The sequence below is a fragment of the Penicillium argentinense genome (assembly GCF_028826775.1).
Source record: "Penicillium argentinense strain IBT 30761 chromosome Unknown utg000003l_segment0_segment0, whole genome shotgun sequence".
Classification (NCBI taxonomy): Eukaryota; Fungi; Ascomycota; class Eurotiomycetes; order Eurotiales; family Aspergillaceae; genus Penicillium; species Penicillium argentinense.
The window spans coordinates 995,223-1,015,094 of record NW_026622662.1 but is presented as its reverse complement, the minus strand read 5'-3'; the positions used below and the strand labels follow the sequence as shown (position 1 = coordinate 1,015,094).

Below are 19,872 nucleotides of genomic sequence, written 5' to 3'. Positions count from 1 at the left end.
CATAGATAAATGGGCATGATGCGCAATTTCAACAGGTAAATTTCATGATTCCGTACCTATATGACTCTACAAGCTCAAAATCCATCATGCATGTATGTACATCAAACACTAGACCCACATCTTCCCCACCCACTTGTATATAGGTCTTTTCTAGCCTTTAACAGCACAGCAGCATCACAGCTTATGCTTTTTCTCACCAGAAGCAAGCTTCCGGAATTCCTCCTGGGGCACACCACCAAGGAACCTCTCAAGGCCCATAAATGCCTCAATCCCATTCTGGCGATCAAGAATCTCCCTCTCAGGCCGACGAACCAGCTCCTTAATCTTGAGCAAACTAGACTGATTCAAATGCGTCCCAAGACGATCCTCAACCTCATGCAAAACAGCCTTCAAGAAGCCCTCCGAATCCTCCTTCTTCCCAGAGGGAGCCTCAATAACCTTATTCACGAACCCGGTCGAAACAAGATCCTCGCACGGAATCCGCTTGCTCATGATGAGCGCCTCGTTGGCCTTGGCGATGCCGAGACGCTCCACGAAGGCGCGGCTGGCGCCGCCTTCGGCGACAAGGCCGAGGGACGAGAAGGGGGTTAGGATGAAGGTATGGGGTGTGGCGTAGATAAAGTCGGCGTGGGCGACGAGTGCGGCGGAGAGGCCGACGGCTGGTCCGTTAAGGGCGACGACGAGGATTTTGGAGTGGTTGTAGAATGTGCGGGTTACGTCTACGTTGTTCGAGACGAAGTTGCGGACTAGGTCCCGGCGGATGCTGGAGTTTAGGTCGCCGCTTGGTCGGGAGCTTGTCACGTCTGCGCCGCTGTTGTAATCAAGATGGTGTTAGTTTAATCACAACAGAAGTTTAGATTAGGGCATTGCGTACGCAGAGAAGAATCGGCCTGTGCCTGTGAGGACGGTGACTGAAATATCGTCGCGCGCATCGACCTCACGAAGCCGTTCACCGAGGAGGTAGTAGAGGTCCTGGTTCAGGGCGTTCAGCTTGTCGGGCCGGTTGAGAGTGATGATCGCGACGCGATCTTGGTAGGTTAAAGTAATGATCTGCTCGTTGGACATGCTTGCTGCTGTATCAGTGTGAGTTTTGGTGGTCAATTGGAAAAGGAATGGTCAGTCTGGGGCGGAGGGAGGAGTGGACTATCAAATAAAGCATCGGTAAAGTCTGGCCGCAGCTGCGTCCGGCCGTTTTGCGGGGGAGCTGCACAGCAACAGCCGAGGCCCGCGGCTGGTCAGGTGACTACTCAACCGGCATGTTTGCATAGCGATGTGTTTGTCTCTGTTTGTCTCTTTTGCATTGTCAAATAATCCCGGATGATCTGACTGGCGCATCAGGCAATCCGATAATTTGAGTCTTGCGCGACGGTTACGCTGAACTTCTCCGATTCCACGATAGAGATCTATTCCTATCCCACCAACATATCCATTCCACCCTGAATACAATCCAGAACAAACTCACCCATCATGTCGTCCTTCCTCCGCAGACTACAGGGCGGCAACTTGGAAGTCTTTAAGGTAAGTCCGCGAACAAAAAACACGCCCTAGCCATGGCTGGATACGGCAGCTTTGCCTCGATTTCAGGCCTGTAGATACACTACCTGCTTTGAATCTCCGCTCACATATTCCAGTTTGGCATGTACGTCCTTTTCCCAATCGGCTGGATGTACTACTTCGGCACAAACCTCGACGACCGTTTCAGCGTGAAGGGCTTCTGGCCCTCGGCCGAACAATCGCACAAGATCCCTCTGGACAAGGAGGAGATTGACAAGGAATTGGCTCGTATGCGCATGGTTGACGCCGTCAAGCGGGAGCGCGCGGAGAAAGAGCGTGCGGCATTGGCTGCTGTGGAGGCTCAGGCCCAGGCTGAGACTCAGATTCAGGAATAATGAGTACCACGCCTGAGGGATGCTTCGGTGGATATTTGAATCTGTTGCTGGCTGGCGTTCTTCGAACTTGTCTTGGACGGACGCTTTATGATATTGGGGTCTGAGACGACGAGCTAAGAAAATAAAGCCCAAGAGTAAAAGTCGATGTAGGGCGACCGCGCAGATCGAACCATCATGCTCTCATTCTCAATCTTGTGGTTTGATCGTCTTGCTGAGGACTGCTGTGGGCTACTTTGTTGCATCGGGGGAGTTATGTCTGGTGTCACGAATTTGTGCATGTACAACACTCTGCTCTGGCATATATGGAGTTTCGGTGTTGATCTGATTTGATTTGTCGAGGGTTGCAATATTACCCTCGTTTCTTTTTTATTGTCACATGGGAGAAAATGTATGCATATACCTCCTGCCTGATATTACTGCAAATACACCAGGAATGGGCCTTCGTCTGATTACGTTTCGTCTATCTTACATAGGCGTTCAACTATTTTCTCAAACTAATTGATATGATTCTGCGCTCATCAAGTATGCACATGCGATGGTCCAAAGCAATATTCTGTATGAATTGGTTTTGAAAGAAAGCAAAGAACAAAAAATCCCACAGAGACTAAAATTATTAACCGAAATGCCTACTGATTGTAGCAGTAGACCCAGACGAAACGAAGATAAAAAAAAGCCACGATAACTCCTAGAATGCGCCGGCCGGCTGGAAGACATGAAGCATCATGGCAGGGGTGGGAACCAAGCTCCTGGTTCAAATCACTCAATTAACGGAGCCGCTCTTCCTCTTTGTCTGGTTTGATCGTTGATCCCGTACTATCCACCCTGCCAGCAATGAATCCAGACAACTCCATCCAAACTCCCACGAATGGTTGACAACCGCTCACAACTCGCCCAGTTGCTCAAGGGTCGGGGCGGCGGCCGCGTTCTTCGCAGTCTCGTAGACTACTTCCAGGCTTTGGGTGGCACTCTCGCCGAAGACGGAGCTTATTGAGCCGAGACGGCTGGAGATGAAGGGTCGTTCGCCGGCCCAGTAGTAGTACAGGTGGCCGTAAATGGAGCGGAGGTGGTCGGGGAGGTAGATGTAGATGCCGGTGGCGATCATGGTGATAAGGGTGAGGAGGAGGGAGTCTGTGGGACGAATAGTTAGAATCTTGATTTGGAAGAAGTGGGATGTGAACCATGTTGGTCAGGGAGGGTTACATACTGAAGATGAACTTTTCCGTGGGCGTCAGCATGTAGATAGCAAATGTCACTTCATACTGGTAGATCTTCAAGCGGATCCAGCGAACGAAGTTCGTGATAATCCAGAGGATGAAAGTCATGGTGGAGGTCGCGTGTGCTTGCTTTTGCGCCGAGCGATTGAGTTGTTGGGTCGCGATGAACCTCTCTTGTCTGGGTTCTTGGATTCGCAAGATCTTTCACCTTCCACCAAATATCTCAGAGAATCGGTGACGAGGCGGTGGGAGGGTGATTTTTTTTTTGTCGGCCCCTGATCAGACGTTGGCGGCGGAGTGACGGCTTGGCGTGGCTTCGTCCGATAAGATCAGATTGGGTCTCTGCTGACGATGGCCCACTTGCTTCTCAAGACGCGTCACGATAGACAAGTCGAGGAAAAGAAGTCAAGATGGGATTTGGTGGAATTGAGGCCTTCTATGCCAGCATGGTGGTGATGATGCAAGCGGGCAGTCGGCGGGTTTGGATCGGCTTGGACCGGTGGGCGTTGGGGAGGGACTTCGTTGGGACGGAGCTGTGCGGGGAAATTAAAAATGTATCGAGGCAACTTAGGGTAAGAAGGCGTAAAGATAGCCTAGAGCAGTTGGATTCGAACGAGAGAAGGGCAGTTGGAGGTTGCAGGGTCGCACTCGCACTGGCAGAAAATGTTATCCGCGTTGGGCTCCGCCACACTGACCACCCGCGGCTCGGCGTGTCGGGGGTCCGCTCCCGTTTAGTTGTAACTACAACGTAATACGACGAGTATGGGCATGGGCATGGGCAATACGATTACGAAAATAGTCACGCAAAAATCTGTTGCAGGGGGTCAATTTCTTTTTCATTATGTCAATTTATTTGCCGAGTTTGAAAATGTCAACACTATATATTTCGATCATTTTTGTGCTGACCAGGATTCGGGTTCCGTAGAAGCTATGCCGATAGCAACGCGCTGTTGCTAGGACTTTTACAGCCGAGGGTCCCGAGATTCAACTACATAGTACATTAATTGTGGGCTTCAAATTCAGGGTACTAAGCACACTGGGTAAAAGCATTAAGATTCATTCGGTCGGAAGTATCACGCATATCCTATGGAATAAATGTAGGCTAGCCGACCTGTTGATCTAGAGATTCATAATTGAATGGCACGGCGCTTCTTTTCAACGTACGATAAGTTTTCTTTCTTTTCGTAGACAAAAGAAATGAAATGGAAATCAAAGGAAAATGCGAGGTTTTGTCAATTCCTTTAGGAGATGTAGCTGCTCAGAACAGCCTTAGCCTGGTCGTCGAGACGGGACTGAGCCATCTGCGACACACGTCCACCGTGCTTCTTGTCGGCCTCTTTCAGGTAGGTGCCAACCCAAGCTTTGAGGTCCGCACCGGTCTCAGGCCATGGGTCCTTAGGGGATGCACGGATGGTGTTCAGCGGGGTGAATCCAACGCCAAAGGCCATCTGGTCGATGTCGACCTCGGCGTTCACATCGTCCTTGTGGGTAACATCCGGCGGAAGCTCGAGAAGCTTGAGCAGGGCGCTGACGGTGAAGCCCCAGCCCTTCTGTGAGTACTTGGTGGCAAAGGCCTCCGAGTTGGCGACGGTCTTAGTCAGGGAGAGAACGGCAGTCTTGCGGTCCAGGGGTCGGGCCAACTTCTGGGTGTCCTGCAGAATAACCTTCAGGTAGACGGGGGTGAAAAGACCCTCCTGGATCTGCTCTGTGACTTGCATGACGAAGTCGGGATCATATCCCTTGTCGTCGTGGGCAGTCAAAAAGTGGTAGAACCGCACAAAACGAATAGAGAGGGTCTCGGTCTTGGAGTTTTGCAGGCGCTGGAGGATGATCTGCATGATGGACACGAAGTACTGCTGTAGGGCCGCAGGGGGGAAAGTTCGCAACAACAGTCTCCAAGAGATCAAAGCCATAGGCCTCGTTCGCCTTAGTGGAGACCAGCTTCTGGAAGATACCCAGAATCGGCTCAATCTGGTTGTTCTCGGCAATGTACTGAGAGCCCCGAGGAATAATTGAGGAAAGCAGACGGACAAGTGCGGGAATGTTGCCCCTCGAGTCCCACATGACGGGCATCAGAATAGGCCCAATCAGCTCCTGGTAGTAGGTTGGGAGAGTGGCGGAAGAATTGGCCTCGAGCAGGGCAGCGAAAAGTTGGAAGACGTAAGGCATGAATTCTAGAGGATCAGATTAGCATTTGAAAATGAGGGCGTGAGGGAGGGTCTGCTTACCCTGCACGTCACCCTGGAGGATGCTGGCGAAGGGAGCGTAGAAAGCCTGCTCGAGCTTGTCGGGGTTGGCAGGAGCGGCGTATCTGTTATACATTAGTGCATTGTTTGGTAAGGGTAACGTCGAAGTCGAGGCTTACCGGATGAAGGCTCCCATGGCCTCGAAGAAGTAGTAGTAGAACCGTGGGTTACTGGGATTGCTGCTGATGATCTGAGTGATGGTGATGAAGCGCTGAAGCGCAATATCTGTGAAAGGTACGACACCCTCGCGGATGACGACCAGCACTCGCATGACGCAGCGCATCAGGAACTCATTTTCTTGCACCTTCTGAGGAGTCGGGTCGCTCTGGATTAGGGTGAAGATGTGCTCCAGAAGGTCCTTGGACAGAGGGGTAATCTCAACCGGAGGAATGACGGGCTGGCCCTGAGCATCACTGAGGAACAGAGCTCTCTCAACGGCGATGGCGGCATAGGTGTAGACAACGTAGTTTGGCGAGGCCAGGTGCTTGACCAGAACGGGGAGGACACCTTGCCACTGCTCCTTAGTGATGATACTGCGGAAGGTGTAAAGATATTTGATTGCGTCCACCTTGAGAATGGGGTGGATGCCATCTTCGGTAATCAGATCGGCAGCAAGATTTTGCTGGAAGAAATCGGTGATGCTGACCAGGTTGTTGGTAGCAGTGACACCGTGGGTAGAGGTTGCCTGACCCTTGGCCGCAATAGCAGAGAAGAGGTAGGTTGCAGTATCCTTGGCCTTCCAGTTGGACGCAGGGTCCTTGGCGAATTCAGCCAGGTAGCCCTCGGTATACTTGAGAACAACCTTAGTCACAGCTTCCTCGAACTTTTCGGCCAGGCGACGCAAGAAGTCGGTTGCCGCGCGACGGCGAGTTTCGCTGTCGGATCCCTCCAAGTCCCGACGGATGAATTCGATAGGCTCGTCCTCGAAGAGCTCCTCATCGGACTCCCGCAGACTGATGTTTGGCAGGATAACCTTTTCGACAATCTGGCCCAGGGTCTCCTCAGCCTGGAATGAAGCAGCATGCTCGGGCATGCTAGCGACTGACGTCAAGAAGTGCAGAGCCCGGCTGACAAGAATATCGTACTTGGTCTCCTGGCCGATGGTCGTCAAGAAGCCCCACGAGCTCTGGATGAACTGTCCAACATGCGGGCCGAAAGCATCCAGGTACTTCTGGACGTACATAGTCAGGGCCTCAAAAATTCCAGCACGCACATATTCCAGCAGACCGGCCTCTGTATCGTCATCGGTATGAAGAAGTTGGTTATCATATGTCAAATACTTGAGGAGAATTGTGGAGATTCCGGCGATGTTCTCCTCGAACGCGGGAGGCAGATCGTGGCAGGAGAGATCGTAAAACAGCTTGATCATCAAGTTGAGTTGGGTGAAACCTTGCGTGAGGTTCTCCTTGTTGGTCTTATTTTGCTCAAGGTAATTATCGAGGGACTGCGAAAGAGGTTATGGTTAGGATCGTATCAGGTGCTTGCTGCTTTGAGCAAGGGATCATTGCGAACTGACCTCAAAGAGTGACAGGAATGGTGTGCCAAACCTCTCCAGGACATGGTTGATCTCCATGTACAACTCATTGGACTGGAAAAGTGGGCGCCAGCGCTTAAAAATGGAGTGTGCGACCTGCAGCACGCCGACGTTGACGGTAGGATCGGACGGCGACAGCTTGGAAACAAGGTCCTAGACGAACAAAAAAGGTCAGCCCAAGGTTGCTCTACCAACACAAACATCAATGGTCACTCACATCCACAAGTGTTTCCCATCGTTCCCAGAAATCACTGTCAGCGATCACACTGACGGCCTCGCCCAGCTGAGACTGGATTCCTGAAGGCATCGAGATCATCAAGGTGATCAGCTCACGCTTGATCGTCGCAACCTCCGTCTCCGGCAGCTTGTAGTTTCCATCCTCATTCGTCCAGTTGCGCTTAATGAAGTTCTTGAAGCAAAGGGCGCTGGCAAGACGGATATTGTAGGGCTGGGACGCAGACGCTGTGATTTGAAGGAGTTGTAGCGAAAAGTTCGGCTTCTGTTCTTCCTGTCGAAGGGCTTGCTCGGCTATATTATAAGACAGAGAGGTCAGCATGTCTTCGGGCGATTCAGTATGACACAGCAGACTTACCTTCCTTGTTCCGTCTGGGATCCAAGCTCGCCTCCAACAGAGCTCCAAGCGCATCCGCCATTTTCACCGAACGTGGGGTATCAAGAAGAAATGAAAGAGAGTAGGCTAAAGAGAAGGGGTGATTGCGGTCAGAGACGGGGCAATCGTGAGGTGGGTTTAGGAGGATTGTTCTGCCGCGGCGGTGGAGTTGGAATTGCAGGCAAAATGTGAGTCCCGAGATACTCAGCAGAAGAGCTCACACGGCAACCATAATAAATAGAGGCGCCGATAATCGAGCGGGCAGCCCACCTGGCGCTAGTCCGAATATGGGTAGTTGGTGCCTGAGGCGATAAGTGCAGGCAGTAAACGTTAGTTACCTAGGGTGGGATAACCTCACCGCTTGGATTGTATGAAGAGAACATGGTTCTCGGTGAGTATTGAAGAAGCTACGAGTTCTTCTGTTGGATTGTTTTGACTACTCCTTACTAGTGTGATTGCGAGTTGGGAATAATACTGAGTCATGCGGCAATTCAGCCGGTTCGAATATTTTTCTATGGATCATATGCCTTTTGCCTTTATGCCCGGTGCCCATAAACATGAAAATCAAAAAAAGTTCAGCCGTTACACCAGATGCCCATTAAGATACTCTTTAAATGACAATGTTATCGACGCCATTGGCCAGCTTGTCGGCCTCGTTGGCCTGGGAAAGCTTCATAACTTCGTCGAAGACACCCGCAGCGGTGGAAACAAAGCCCATGAAGGGCTTGCTGGGTGCGAGAACACGAGACAAATACTCGGGGTGGAACTGAACACCAACGAACCAAGGATGATCCTTCAGTTCAACAATCTCCATTCGCTCACCCTTGTCGTCCTTGCCAATAAAGTGGAGACCAGCAGACTGAAGACGGTCGATGTACTCGGGGTTGATCTCGTAACGGTGACGGTGTCGCTCATCGATCGAAGCACGCTCAATACCGTAGAGCGCACGGAGCTTAGACCACTCCGAGTTCTCCTGGAAAAGGGTGGGGCGGGAGCCCAGGCGCATGGTACCGCCCAGGTTGACCTTGTCGATCTCTGGCATGTAGACCACGATAGGGTGGGATGCGGCGTCGTCCAGCTCCACGGAATTGGCACCCTCGAGGCCGCAAACGTGACGAGCATATTCGATGACGGCAATTTGCATACCAAGGCAAATTCCCAGGTAAGGGACCTTCTTTGTACGGGCCCATTCGGCGGCAAGAATCATACCCTCGGTACCACGAGTACCGAATCCTCCAGGAACAAGAATACCATGGGCGGTGGTCACGTCGTGCCAGGCCTTGTGGTATTCCTGAGGGTTGGCGTCGCGAGAGGCGTGCTCCAGGTGGGAAGCGTCAACCCAGATGATGTTGAGCTTCCGACGAGCAGCCATAGAGGCGTGCTCCAGGGATTTGATGACGGACAGGTATGAGTCGTGAAGGGAGACATACTTGCCAACGAGGGCGATGTCGACGGTATCAAAAGTGTGCTCTTGAGAGGTTGTGAGAGTCTTCCACTGTCTCCAGGTGGACTGGCCTTTCTCATACAGCTCCCGAGGGATTTTCACGGTTTGTTGCAGCTTCAAGATGTCGCCAAGAACACGCAGGTAGCCCTGCTGTTCAAGGAGGAGGGGAACATGGTAGGTAGAGCTGACATTGTGAACACCAATAACATGCTCCGAAGATTCAACCTGACAGAACATGGCGATCTTATCGATGGTAGCACGGTCCAAGGGCTTCTCGCAGCGGCAAGCAATGAGGTCAGGGCTCAGACCGGCAGAGCGTGCGTCACGAGTTGCCTGCTGGGTGGGCTTGGTCTTGAGCTCACCCCCGATGACCGGGACAAGACTGACGTGGATTTGCAGGAAGTTATCCTTGCCAGCACGGCGACGCAGCTGACGAAGAGCCTCCACAAACGGGGCGCTCTCAATATCACCAAGAGTACCACCCAACTCGATGACACACACGTCGGGCTGCTCGTTGGTGTCGTCCGCAGGAGTCCTTGCGACACGCTCGATCCATTCTTGGATGGCATCAGTCAAGTGAGGAACAATCTGCACAGTACGACCGAGATAGTCACCGCGACGCTCCTTCTCGATCACATGCTTGTAAACCTTGCCGGTGGTGATGTTGTTATCCTTGCCGAGGGTGACTCCCAGGTAACGTTCATAGTTACCCAGGTCGAGATCAGCCTCTCCACCGTCGTTCAGCACAAACACCTCTCCGTGCTCGGTAGGAGCCATGGTGCCGGCATCGACATTCATGTACGGGTCGATCTTGATGGACGTGACGCGAGCTCCGAGAGTCTTTAGCAGCAGACCGGTACTGGAGGCTGTGGTGACGTGGTTAAAAAATAAAAGCGCGTAACTATTGGATTCACAGTGAAAACCTACCAATTACGCCCTTTCCAATACCGCTGATGACACCTATCAGACATATTCTGTTAGTGGTCGAACTTTTTTTCACGGTAACGGGTACCGAAGAAAAAAAAAAAAGAAAAACTTACCTCCAGAAACAAGAACGTACTTCATGATGGCGATGCGAGACGGATATATATATCAAACCGAACACGATAGGGTAAAAGAGTGTAGCACCAGAAAACAAATCCTTGGTGAAAACAAATGTAGGGTGCCGTCCTCAGCCTCTGGCGAGGGGGAAGGAAAGAAAGGTCAGTACACACATCGAGCCGCAAGCTGCTTTTCCGCCCTCACCGCCCCCCACTTTGACTTTTTCTTCTGCCGGCCCACAGGGCGCAGAATTGGGCGGTCAACCCGCATGACGGCCTATCAGGTGACTTGGGCTGGAATAACCTCATTCCCCCGTGATGTTACAAGTCTTCTGCAACGCCTGCACCCCCGTGATCGCATCACTCTTCCGCCGAGTCCTCGACCGCACCAGAGCATCTTTCGCCTCTGTAAATCTCTTCACGACTTGCTCACCCCGATCCCACCTCGATTGCTACTCCACACTGGTCCCGCTTCGAACATCGTTTCCCGAACCGTACTTCTGTCGCAGCTTGCAGTTTGTCATACCAGGCTCTGAATGTGCAGCAAATCTGTCTAAGAGCTGCCTCCTCGGTCAATAGCTCCCAATAGCCGTATTTGACAGGGTAAGTTGTCTGCAATATAGTTATTTCGGGATTTCCCGAATCCCCCCGTTTCTCCTGATGGCTCCGTCTGTGTAGCTGGTGGTTGGCATCACGCATATGTTGACGTTATCCCATGACTCTATAGATAAGTGGCAAAGCATCACCTCCTGCGCTCTTCACTTCCGGCCCAATTTGCCTGCAGCTAGGCGGATGTCTTCCGACGATGTTCCACCTCCGCCCCAGCACAAACCCTCTTCCACCAGCTTCGCGGATGTCTTCAAAACTCTAGGTGTCGGCCGCCCGAAATCTCAATCCCCAGTTTCGTTTCAGGAAAGCAGCAGCGACTCTTTGTACCATACCGCGGAAAATCGGGGATCAAACCGACTCATACCCGGACCCGAATCAATGCATCGCGGCAGCATCGTGTCGAGCTCTTCGGACACCCCGAATAGCCCCGACTTCGAATCAAGTGTGCGGAATCTATCGCAGAAACAGAACCTTTCCCAGTCGATCGACGAAGCCGAGACACTATCGAGAATTCTCCCGTACTTCACCCCCGAGCAGTCCATTGTTTTATGGGAGGCAGCGGAACACCTCTTGCACCATGAAAGCTCCGCGGATGCGCAGAAGGCTGGAGCCCAGCTGCTCGAGGCGATTGCTGCCCGACAGGACTTGACTCCAGCGGCTCGGCGAATGGTCTTCGAGTCAATTGCCTGTCCCAGTGAGCCAGAGGTGATTTCGTCCCGGGTGCAGTCTTTGATTTCCTTGTCGGACCATGGAAGGAAGCTGGATTTCACCACCACTTCGATTCTCCACATTATTGCTTCCTGGATTCAGCCCCTCTACGGTGTCGTTTCGGCGGCCCGGTCGAAGGCAAAGAAAGCAAAGCCAGCCAAATCGAATGCGCTTAACCAAGATGAAGTGGTCCTAGAAGATCTTTTCCAATTCGCGGTCGATTTGATTACGTTACAGCGCAAGCAGCCCTCACAAGAGGAGATCGAGTTGCTTCTGACAGAATCGTTTACGATCTGCAAGAAAACCAGCATGGCCACCGACATCAAGAACGCGTTGGCCCTATTTGATGCTATCATCATGTACCTGGATGTGCCCGACGCTAGTTTCGACCCTCTTCTAGAAGTACTGTGCAGTATACATGCCTCTGTTCGGTCTCTTTCTGGACCCACCTCTCGCGCAGTACGCAGCTTGGCGAAGTCCCGAAGACAAGGTGAGATGGTTGAACGACTCCATGCTTTTATGAGAGAGTCTTGCGCGGCAGAGTCACCTCGAAATCTGAACACTTTTCGAGGCACTATCTATGTCTTCTCCGACCTTGTGTGTGCCTGCGGACAGCTCGGCATGCCAGAACTTTCTTTCGACCAATTGATCGATTCTCTCACTGTCATCTCTCAAAGGAATGATGGTCGGGTGGACTCGGATATTTTGGACTTGTGTTTGAGTATTTTGGAAGGGGCTTATGTCCAGACGGCCTTGCAACGAGACTGGACAGGTTTCGTTGACTTGCTGGTATTGTGCTCTCGCAAGGTCTTTGAAGAGCCCGAAGAGACAGCTACTTCCCCAGCCTCACAGCAAAGCTTAGTTAAGGCTGCCCACGATGATGTCAAGTCAAACATCCTGGCCAATATTATCCGGATCGCATCTGCTCTCGAGGTCCTTTGGGACCAGCTCAACGGGGCTCAAAGGCAACAAGCTGTTCGCTTCTTGGCGAAAGGATACCAGCACATTGAGCCTTCTCAGGCGGAACTCATCATCAACATGATGAGGAAAGACTGTCTTTGTCGTCCTTCGGATGACCCCACTTGGGTAAAGCATTGCCAGGAACTCATTGGGCGGTTCATTCAGCCTCGGACACAGACTTCAGATATCCGCATTCAAGCCTTGGATGCATTGAAAGAGGCTCTCTCTGGGAATGAGACACTGCTTTTCTCTGAGGAGCACGGTCTACTGAGACTTCTGTTGCAAGACTTTTCTGCGGAGCACGATCTTCTCTTTTTGGAATCCCTGGTCTCTTTTATCACGGAACCGGCGATTCATGCCAGCAACGATGATCTGTTCCAACAATTTGTCGACACAATTTCTAGACCAATGGCTAGAGATGCATTCAAGGATGAGCAACAATTGACCTCGCCAGTCTACTCCACCCCGCGCCGAACTTCTGCAACATCTGGGAGTGTACTTGAGCATTCCTTGGCGAATGCCTGCGCAGTTGGTCTGGTGAAGATGATGCTCCGTGCCTTGAACTCCTCTGCACCGAAATCCGTCATTATCTTCGAGGCGTTACTGCGGATCGCTCAATCCCAGGATCGACCAACGGACGCACGACTTCTAGTCTTGAAGTTACTTTTTCGACTCCGGTGTGATTCATCTGGGTCCGTGACTGTGGTTACGACATCAGAAAACGACTTTCTCATAAATGTGCTCGGTCGAAACGTTGACGTCGGCTCCAAGAAACCCAGTGAAACCTCCCCCACTCGGGATCTCCCACAGCATGAAAACTTGCCGCCTCCAATTACTCGTAAACTTTCGGGCAAGGAATCCCCTGCGCCTGCTCTATCAAAGTCCCTACCCGGGCGCGGATCCATTTCTACTGGTCGTGGATCTAAGCTCACGCCTCCAGTCTGGACATATGCCCACCCTCAAGCTCTGCCCGAACAACCCCCTGGAGAGTCGAGTGGCGTGGTGTTTGCCTGGACCCAGAATGGTTTTCAAAGCCCTGCTGCTGCTGATGAAACTTCATCTGCGTCGGTGGGTGTGTTGAAGGTGAACATGTGGCTCGAGATCGTCATCTCTCTTCTTCAACGGGAGACAGACTGGGATGTTTACAGCTATGTCCTCACCCATCTTGGTCCTCAACTCAGCAACAAGGACTTTTTCAACAACTCGATCCCGCAGATCAAGCTACTGCGTAGCATTCTTTGCGACCAAATAAAAAACGAGACTTACCATGAGCCTCCTAGCTTAACGGGATTGAAAAAGAGTGACGTGGCTGCTTGCATCTTCGATGCCCTCTGCATGCTGGTCAGCTACCACGACCACTTTGCCAAAAGTGAAGAAGACGACCTTGTCCGAGCCTTCATGTCGGGTATCATTGGATCGTGGGGTGCTACCTCTCGTGGCTGTATCCAGGCACTATCGCTGTGCTGTCATGAAATTCCACTATCCGTGACCAAGTCCCTGAACAGCATCCTGGACAAAATGGCAAAGGTGATCACGATGTCGAACATTGCTGTTCACATTTTGGAATTTCTGGCTTTGCTGGCCCGCTTGCCGGATGTCTATATCAACTTGCGCGAGGAGGAAATCCGCACCGTTTTTGGTATCTGCATTCGATTCCTGCAGACGTCCAGAGAGCAGGAACTGCGCTCTAAGGCGTCTGAATCTCCCCCTTGTTCGACCCACTGTCCCGTCTCAGTCGCGGTCCAGTGCTAGCTCCCGTGAAATCGCCTTGAATGCTGCTGAGGCCATGGAGTCCACGTCACAAGATGCCATGTCGAAGTATGTCAAGAGTTTGACCTATCATGTGATGATCTTTTGGTTTTTGTCCCTGAAACTCCAGGACCGCCCAAAACATGTGAACTGGATTACCAGCAGACTTATTTTCCCCGGCGAACATGGAGAGGACGTTGTCGAGGAACAGAGTCAAGTTTTCATCGATTTGATGCAGCGAGTCGCGTTCTCGGATCTAGGAGAGACCATTCCATTTGAAACCTTCCCACCGAATCCCGAAGATGGTCCTGTCATGAAAAAGTCCTGGGTCGTGGGCATGAGTATTATCACTATTGAGACGGCTGGCGTGTCTGGCTTGACCCAGATCACCAAGAGACAGGCGTCTGGCACAACCTACTCGGTTTATCAGCAACGGACGGCGCCGGTTCTCCCGCACCAGGTCCCATCAACACCAGATGCTCATCTTCACCCCTCTGATGCGATGCGCACGGCTGTCCTCCCCAGCCACATTATGCTCCAGATGACCGCCACGGCATTCCCAACTCCTGCGGTCATGCAACCTATTCCAGTTCCGGAAGATGATATTACCCGCCGCGCAATTGGCAGCTTCGATCGCACTGACATTGTGGATGGACACCGGATCGGTGTGGTCTACCTCGACAATGGTCAAACCAAGGAGGCAGAAATCCTAGCCAACTCTGGCGGTTCTGCTGACTATGAGCACTTCTTGTCGGAATTGGGGACCAAGGTTTCCCTTCGCAACGCCCAGTTCAATACCCAAGGATTGTATGCCGATACCGATGGCGAGGCTACCTACGCATGGCGTGACCGTGTGACAGAGATTGTTTACCATGTTGCAACCATGATGCCCACGGATCTCAACCACGATCCGGCGTGTATCAACAAGAAGCGCAACATCGGCAACAACTTTGTCACTATCGTGTTCAACCGATCCAACCTCCCGTTCAACTTTGACACAATCCCGTCCGAGTTCAACTCTATCAATATCGTCGTCACCCCCAGCAGCCAAATCGCCTATGATGTTTCGGGAGTTGCCAAGGGACAGACTGACCCAGCAAAGCAATTCTACCATGTCAGGGTTATCAGCAAGCCTGGCTTCCCAGAGGTTTCACCAGCTGCCACGCCCAAGATGGTGTCTGGTAAAAACCTGGCATCCTTCGTTCGTATCCTTGCTCTCAATGCATCCGTGTTCTCTCTGGTTTGGAACCACAAGGGGGGTGAGCACATGTCTTCCTGGCGCACCCGTCTCCGCGAAATCAAAAAGGTCCGCGAGCGAGCTCTGGCCGCTCAGATTCAGAGTGCCGAGGCCGCCACAGAGGGCGCCTACCCCGGACAACGACGCAACACTAAGCCCAACATCTTCTCTGAAGACCTTCCTGTTCGAACCGCTCCAGCCAAGACAGATTTTACGTCTGAATGGACGGCAGCCTCGGAGGCAAACGTCCTTCAGAATCTGGACTTTTCCCGCTGGAGTCGTTAGATCACGCTGAGGTCCAGAAAACAAGAACGCGACTACTCTCCATCTTCACCACTCATACCCGCCTCATCTCCTTGCAACCTCTCAGACAACCAAACACAACGAACGACATCTTTCCTTCCCTACTGAACGACCTAAAAACTTCCGACACGATTTCATGTACATCACCTTGCTTTTTGTCCTGCAACTTTGCAGCATTTGTGAATACCCCCGATCGCCCCCAAAAGTTTTTTGTTTCGTGTCTTGTCTGCGTTTTCTTTCGTGGAAAAGCAGTTGAACCTACCCTCTTTATCAATAGCTGGCAATGAAATTACCGTGTACGATGGGTCACCGTCATGAATAGGATCAGTATTCAATATTTACCTATCGTAACCCCCAATCCCTATCTTGAATGTAGGTCTGGTGCTAGCCAATCGCATGCATTCCACATCGCGATTCTCCACTTTCAAGAGGCTTAGCACGGCCCCCATACTCAATAACTCACTCATACCTACAATTACTTCAGACTATACAGCATTCTAGTCCCTAAGTATTAAGTCAATAGCGGGTCCTCGCGGAGACTCCGCTTTAGCGCGTCCAACACAACACACGGACCACATGAGGCTCTTCGCTCGACATTAAATGGAACATAAGAAGTCCAACTTGCAGAACTTCTCAACCAACATGAAGCGCCCTCTTTTCATTTCACTTTTTTCTCTCATTCTGGACAGGTGTTATGATATTATGATATGGCAGATGCTGAAATTAGATTAACATATCTCCAATGGCAAGAAGACTACACCCTAACATGCCGGTATAGAATCGGGCAATTCGTCGGACGCCGAAGACCCAACCAAATGCATGAAAAGGACACCAATTTAGCCTTTTCTGTCGCAGATCCGGACATTATTCGAGATGTTAGGAGCTTTGAGGATGTCTCCCCCTTTAGTCTCGATGTGAAATGGCTTTTCGTATAGGAGGTGTACGCTGCCCGCTCTGAAGTGAAAGGAAAGACGCAGACGGAATACGAATTTGCAGGGGTTTGCGAAACAGGTTCATATAGGTGGGTGTAGATGTATATTTGAATGGCTATTGCGAGGATCTAATCCATTGACGAGAACCAAGAGACACTCCTCACTCGCGACGAGCTTGGAACACCAAATGATTGAATTCCGAGACTTTTAAGAATTATCGGAGCTAGCATCATAGGTAGCAGCATGTTAAATCGGTAGCGTTGTCAACGGATCCGGCGAGGTAGAAATCGAATTGATAAGCAAGCGGTACAATAGCAGCGGGTCCGATCTATAGAGTCTGAGACTGCCTCAAGCAGAAGAGATAGCCTGACATTCACACCTCCGGCTGGCATATCCCGACCAGTCCCTTCCAACTTTAAAATTGTAGATAATTCGGAGATCTCGGAAATAGCTCGGTTCCAAATCATGCTCAACTTATGATGTTTACATTTGGCAAGGTACTTTTGACCTAATATCGGGAGATCCAATGATCGATTTTCGGCACTAGAACACGCCACTCCAGCCACACCCGTGGACGTGGCTGTGATTCGACAACACCAACATCGGTCTCAACATTCCATATTCTAGATCCCTTCTAGAATTCCAAGTTATGATGCTATAGGTCATGAGAGTATCCGTAAATAGAATATGTTATTCGACTGTCTTAATGCAGTCAGCATGACGGCACTGTACGACCACTTGGCGACGCTCTTGCCTGTATACCCGTGGCACCACATTAAAGTCCGCATCACTCCACCCATCACCCCACTTCTAACCTTCACTTGCCTTCTCTTCACCTCATATAACGGCACATCTACTGTCACCCTCACACTCACCACAAACTCACAGTCCATCAAAATGACAATCATTGCAATCGAAAGGTACGTCCCCAAACCAACACATCACCCCCAACCCACGTCCACTCATCCATACTCATCCAGCATTCCCCCTAACTTCTTTACTGCACAGCAAAGCAGACTTCACCTCCAAAATCCTAAGCACAACCGACCTCGTCGTTCTCGACTGCTGGGCAACATGGTGCGGCCCGTGCAAAGCCATCGAGCCAAAGTTGGAAGAATTCAGCGCCGCCTTTTCTCAGGTTAAATTCTACAAGCTGAACGTCGACGATCCGGCTGTTGCGGATGTTGTGCAGGAACTGAATGTCCGCGCTATGCCCACTGTTATGTTTTTTGAAAAGGGGGAGAAGGTTACTGAGATTGTCGGGGCGGATTTGCATGGGATCGAGAGGGGGATTCAGGCTTTGGTCGCTACACTTGTGTAGTGCTTGGGGGAGGGTTTTTGAGACTGACGCTGGGTCAGATATGGAGTTCGTTCGTGATGATTATGGTTGATATGGTATTTTACACTAGGGAGTTTTTGTATGGCACATTCTATGAAAGGCATTGTCCTTGATCATTATCTCTAATGATTATCCTAGTAACTATTCCATGAAGACAACTCAAGGCGCATCAGGATCAGGATAATTCCCCCAATTTCTCCCCTCCACCCCCTAACACCTCTTTCCACCCCACTCGGCTCCAGCTCCAGAACTGTAATCTCATTCCCCCCCCTGCCGAAGATAACACCCAGGTAGATAAAGCGTCTGCTGCGGCCCAATCACCCAATACCGACCCAGATTCACCCCATTCACCCAGACAACGCCCTTCGTCCAGCCAGGTAATTCGAGGAATGTATCGCCGATTGTGGTCATGTTGAAGGTGCCGCTGAAGAAGGCTGGGCTGGATATATTTGACAATTTCCGGATAGCAGAAGTTTTTGCTGAAGAGGAGGAGAGAGGCGACGAAAGAGGAAGGGAGTATATCTCCCAATCAAAAAGAACCTCACCACTAACACTGATATCCCCAACAACGCCCTTCCGCTGATCAACAATCCTAGGACCGTAATTCACGCGGCCCATATTCTCGATTAGCATGTCGAGGGTATCGCCTTTTTTCAGGTCGATGTTGACCTTGTTCGGTGTCACGTAGAGGCTATCAATAACACCGACTCGCCTCCCGTTCACGTAAACCAGGACTCTGTCACGCGGTACATCGCCTGGCTTTACCATGCCTTGACTGTCCTTTTTCGCAACGTGTCGGTATAGCGTGAATCCAACACTCTGTCCGAGTGCCTCCATATTAACCGGTCTCTCTTTCACTACCGGCTCAGGGAGAGCATCGAAAAGACCCCCAACAAACCGCATCCCAATCTCCGGAATTTCCACCACCGGCTCCTCGCACAAGATCTGGGATACCGCTCTCTCCAATATGAGCTGCAATAACCTCCCGAATGGCATGATAAACCCCATTAACCCTCCCACCCTCATCAATCGGCGCCCCATAATCATAACTTGTCGTAATCGGCTCCAGCGAATCCCCCCAATCAGCCCCATTCTGAAAGCCCCAGTTTGTACCACCGTGCACCATGTAGATATTAAACGAGGCATTCTGGTCCAGGATCCAGGATAGATCGCTCTTGACTTTGTCGATGCTTTTTCTGTCTCCGTCGTCGCTCTGGTGTGACTTGTTGCTGGCCCACTGGTCTAGCCAGGTTACGTAGTACTCGCCGTCGAGCTGGGGACCTAGACTGCTCTTGTCGGTTATGTATTTGTTTCGCGCAGCGAAGGCGGTCTTCGGATCGCCGTCGCTTTCGGCTAAGACGCCAAAGACCTGGCCGCCCTTTAGCATTGACGAGGTTCCGCCGTCGTTCGTGTAGAGGGTTATATCCTCTCCGAAGGTGGAGCTGAGCATATCTCGTAGTGAAGAGGTGTACGCGTGGTTCGAGCCGTAGGAGCCGTATTCGTTTTCGACTTGGATCATGAGAATTGGACCGCCGTTTGTAACGAGGAGGGGACGGAGGTCGGTTGCGAGGTTTTGGAAATATGATCTCGTTGCGTTGAGAAAAGGGCCGTTATTTGTCCGTACGATGAGATCTGGGATTTCGGCCAGCCAGGCCGGGAACCCGCCCCATTCGTGTTCACCGCAGATATAGGGTCCTGGGCGGAGGACGAGGTTTAGACCGTGGTCCTGTGCTATTTTAAAGAAGCGGGCGATATCGTTGTTGCCTGTGTTGGACCATGTTCCGGGTGTTGGTGAGAGTTGGTCCCAGTAGATGTAGGAGAAGATTGTGTTGAGGCCCATTGCGCGGGCTTTGGAGAGCCGGTCGGACCAGAGTTGGTACGGGATGCGTTGGGGGTCCATTTGGCCTCCTAGTAGTTGGATGGGGTTGTTGTTGTGGAGGAAGGTGGTGTTGGTGTAGGAAAAGGGCCCAGTTGCTAGGGCTGTGGAGAGGCATAGGGTGATGACTAGGAGGGCTTCTTGGAGAAGCATCTTGAGGTGGCTTGAAGGAATTTCTCCTG

General features: G+C 51.4%; 8 protein-coding genes across 8 annotated transcripts; 3 read left to right on the top strand and 5 right to left on the bottom strand.

The window, feature by feature from the left end:
• Nucleotides 1-174: 174 nt before the first annotated feature.
• Nucleotides 175-1,065, bottom strand: N7532_002507 (dodecenoyl-CoA isomerase; the record flags this gene model as incomplete). The annotated part of the gene is made up of 2 exons (XM_056615001.1): nucleotides 175-811; nucleotides 875-1,065. 2 exons carry the CDS (start codon nucleotides 1,063-1,065, stop codon nucleotides 175-177), a joined length of 828 nt encoding a protein of 275 aa, XP_056477973.1.
• Nucleotides 1,066-1,467: 402 nt separating this feature from the next.
• Nucleotides 1,468-1,889, top strand: N7532_002506 (uncharacterized protein; the record flags this gene model as incomplete). The annotated part of the gene is made up of 2 exons (XM_056615000.1): nucleotides 1,468-1,518; nucleotides 1,632-1,889. The coding sequence occupies 2 exons, from the start codon at nucleotides 1,468-1,470 to the stop codon at nucleotides 1,887-1,889; spliced, it is 309 nt and encodes a 102-aa protein (XP_056477972.1).
• Nucleotides 1,890-2,769: 880 nt separating this feature from the next.
• On the bottom strand, nucleotides 2,770-3,211 carry N7532_002505 (serine palmitoyltransferase small subunit family protein; the record flags this gene model as incomplete). The annotated part of the gene is made up of 2 exons (XM_056614999.1): nucleotides 2,770-3,017; nucleotides 3,094-3,211. 2 exons carry the CDS (start codon nucleotides 3,209-3,211, stop codon nucleotides 2,770-2,772), a joined length of 366 nt encoding a protein of 121 aa, XP_056477971.1.
• A 1,133-nt stretch (nucleotides 3,212-4,344) lies between these two features.
• Nucleotides 4,345-7,536, bottom strand: N7532_002504 (uncharacterized protein; the record flags this gene model as incomplete). Its single annotated transcript, XM_056614998.1, has 7 exons — nucleotides 4,345-4,956; nucleotides 4,994-5,277; nucleotides 5,332-5,414; nucleotides 5,469-6,793; nucleotides 6,866-7,036; nucleotides 7,101-7,411; nucleotides 7,476-7,536. The coding sequence occupies 7 exons, from the start codon at nucleotides 7,534-7,536 to the stop codon at nucleotides 4,345-4,347; spliced, it is 2,847 nt and encodes a 948-aa protein (XP_056477970.1).
• Nucleotides 7,537-8,103: 567 nt separating this feature from the next.
• Nucleotides 8,104-10,002, bottom strand: N7532_002503 (putative CTP synthase; the record flags this gene model as incomplete). The annotated part of the gene is made up of 3 exons (XM_056614997.1): nucleotides 8,104-9,803; nucleotides 9,865-9,897; nucleotides 9,978-10,002. The coding sequence occupies 3 exons, from the start codon at nucleotides 10,000-10,002 to the stop codon at nucleotides 8,104-8,106; spliced, it is 1,758 nt and encodes a 585-aa protein (XP_056477969.1).
• Nucleotides 10,003-10,769: 767 nt separating this feature from the next.
• Nucleotides 10,770-15,525, top strand: N7532_002502 (putative GTPase activating protein (Tsc2); the record flags this gene model as incomplete). The annotated part of the gene is made up of 2 exons (XM_056614996.1): nucleotides 10,770-13,948; nucleotides 14,001-15,525. 2 exons carry the CDS (start codon nucleotides 10,770-10,772, stop codon nucleotides 15,523-15,525), a joined length of 4,704 nt encoding a protein of 1,567 aa, XP_056477968.1.
• Nucleotides 15,526-17,372: 1,847 nt separating this feature from the next.
• Nucleotides 17,373-17,796, top strand: N7532_002501 (thioredoxin family protein; the record flags this gene model as incomplete). The annotated part of the gene is made up of 2 exons (XM_056614995.1): nucleotides 17,373-17,395; nucleotides 17,484-17,796. 2 exons carry the CDS (start codon nucleotides 17,373-17,375, stop codon nucleotides 17,794-17,796), a joined length of 336 nt encoding a protein of 111 aa, XP_056477967.1.
• A 276-nt stretch (nucleotides 17,797-18,072) lies between these two features.
• N7532_002500 (uncharacterized protein) lies at nucleotides 18,073-19,843 on the bottom strand (the record flags this gene model as incomplete). Its single annotated transcript, XM_056614994.1, has 2 exons — nucleotides 18,073-18,759; nucleotides 18,797-19,843. 2 exons carry the CDS (start codon nucleotides 19,841-19,843, stop codon nucleotides 18,073-18,075), a joined length of 1,734 nt encoding a protein of 577 aa, XP_056477966.1.
• Nucleotides 19,844-19,872: the final 29 nt, after the last annotated feature.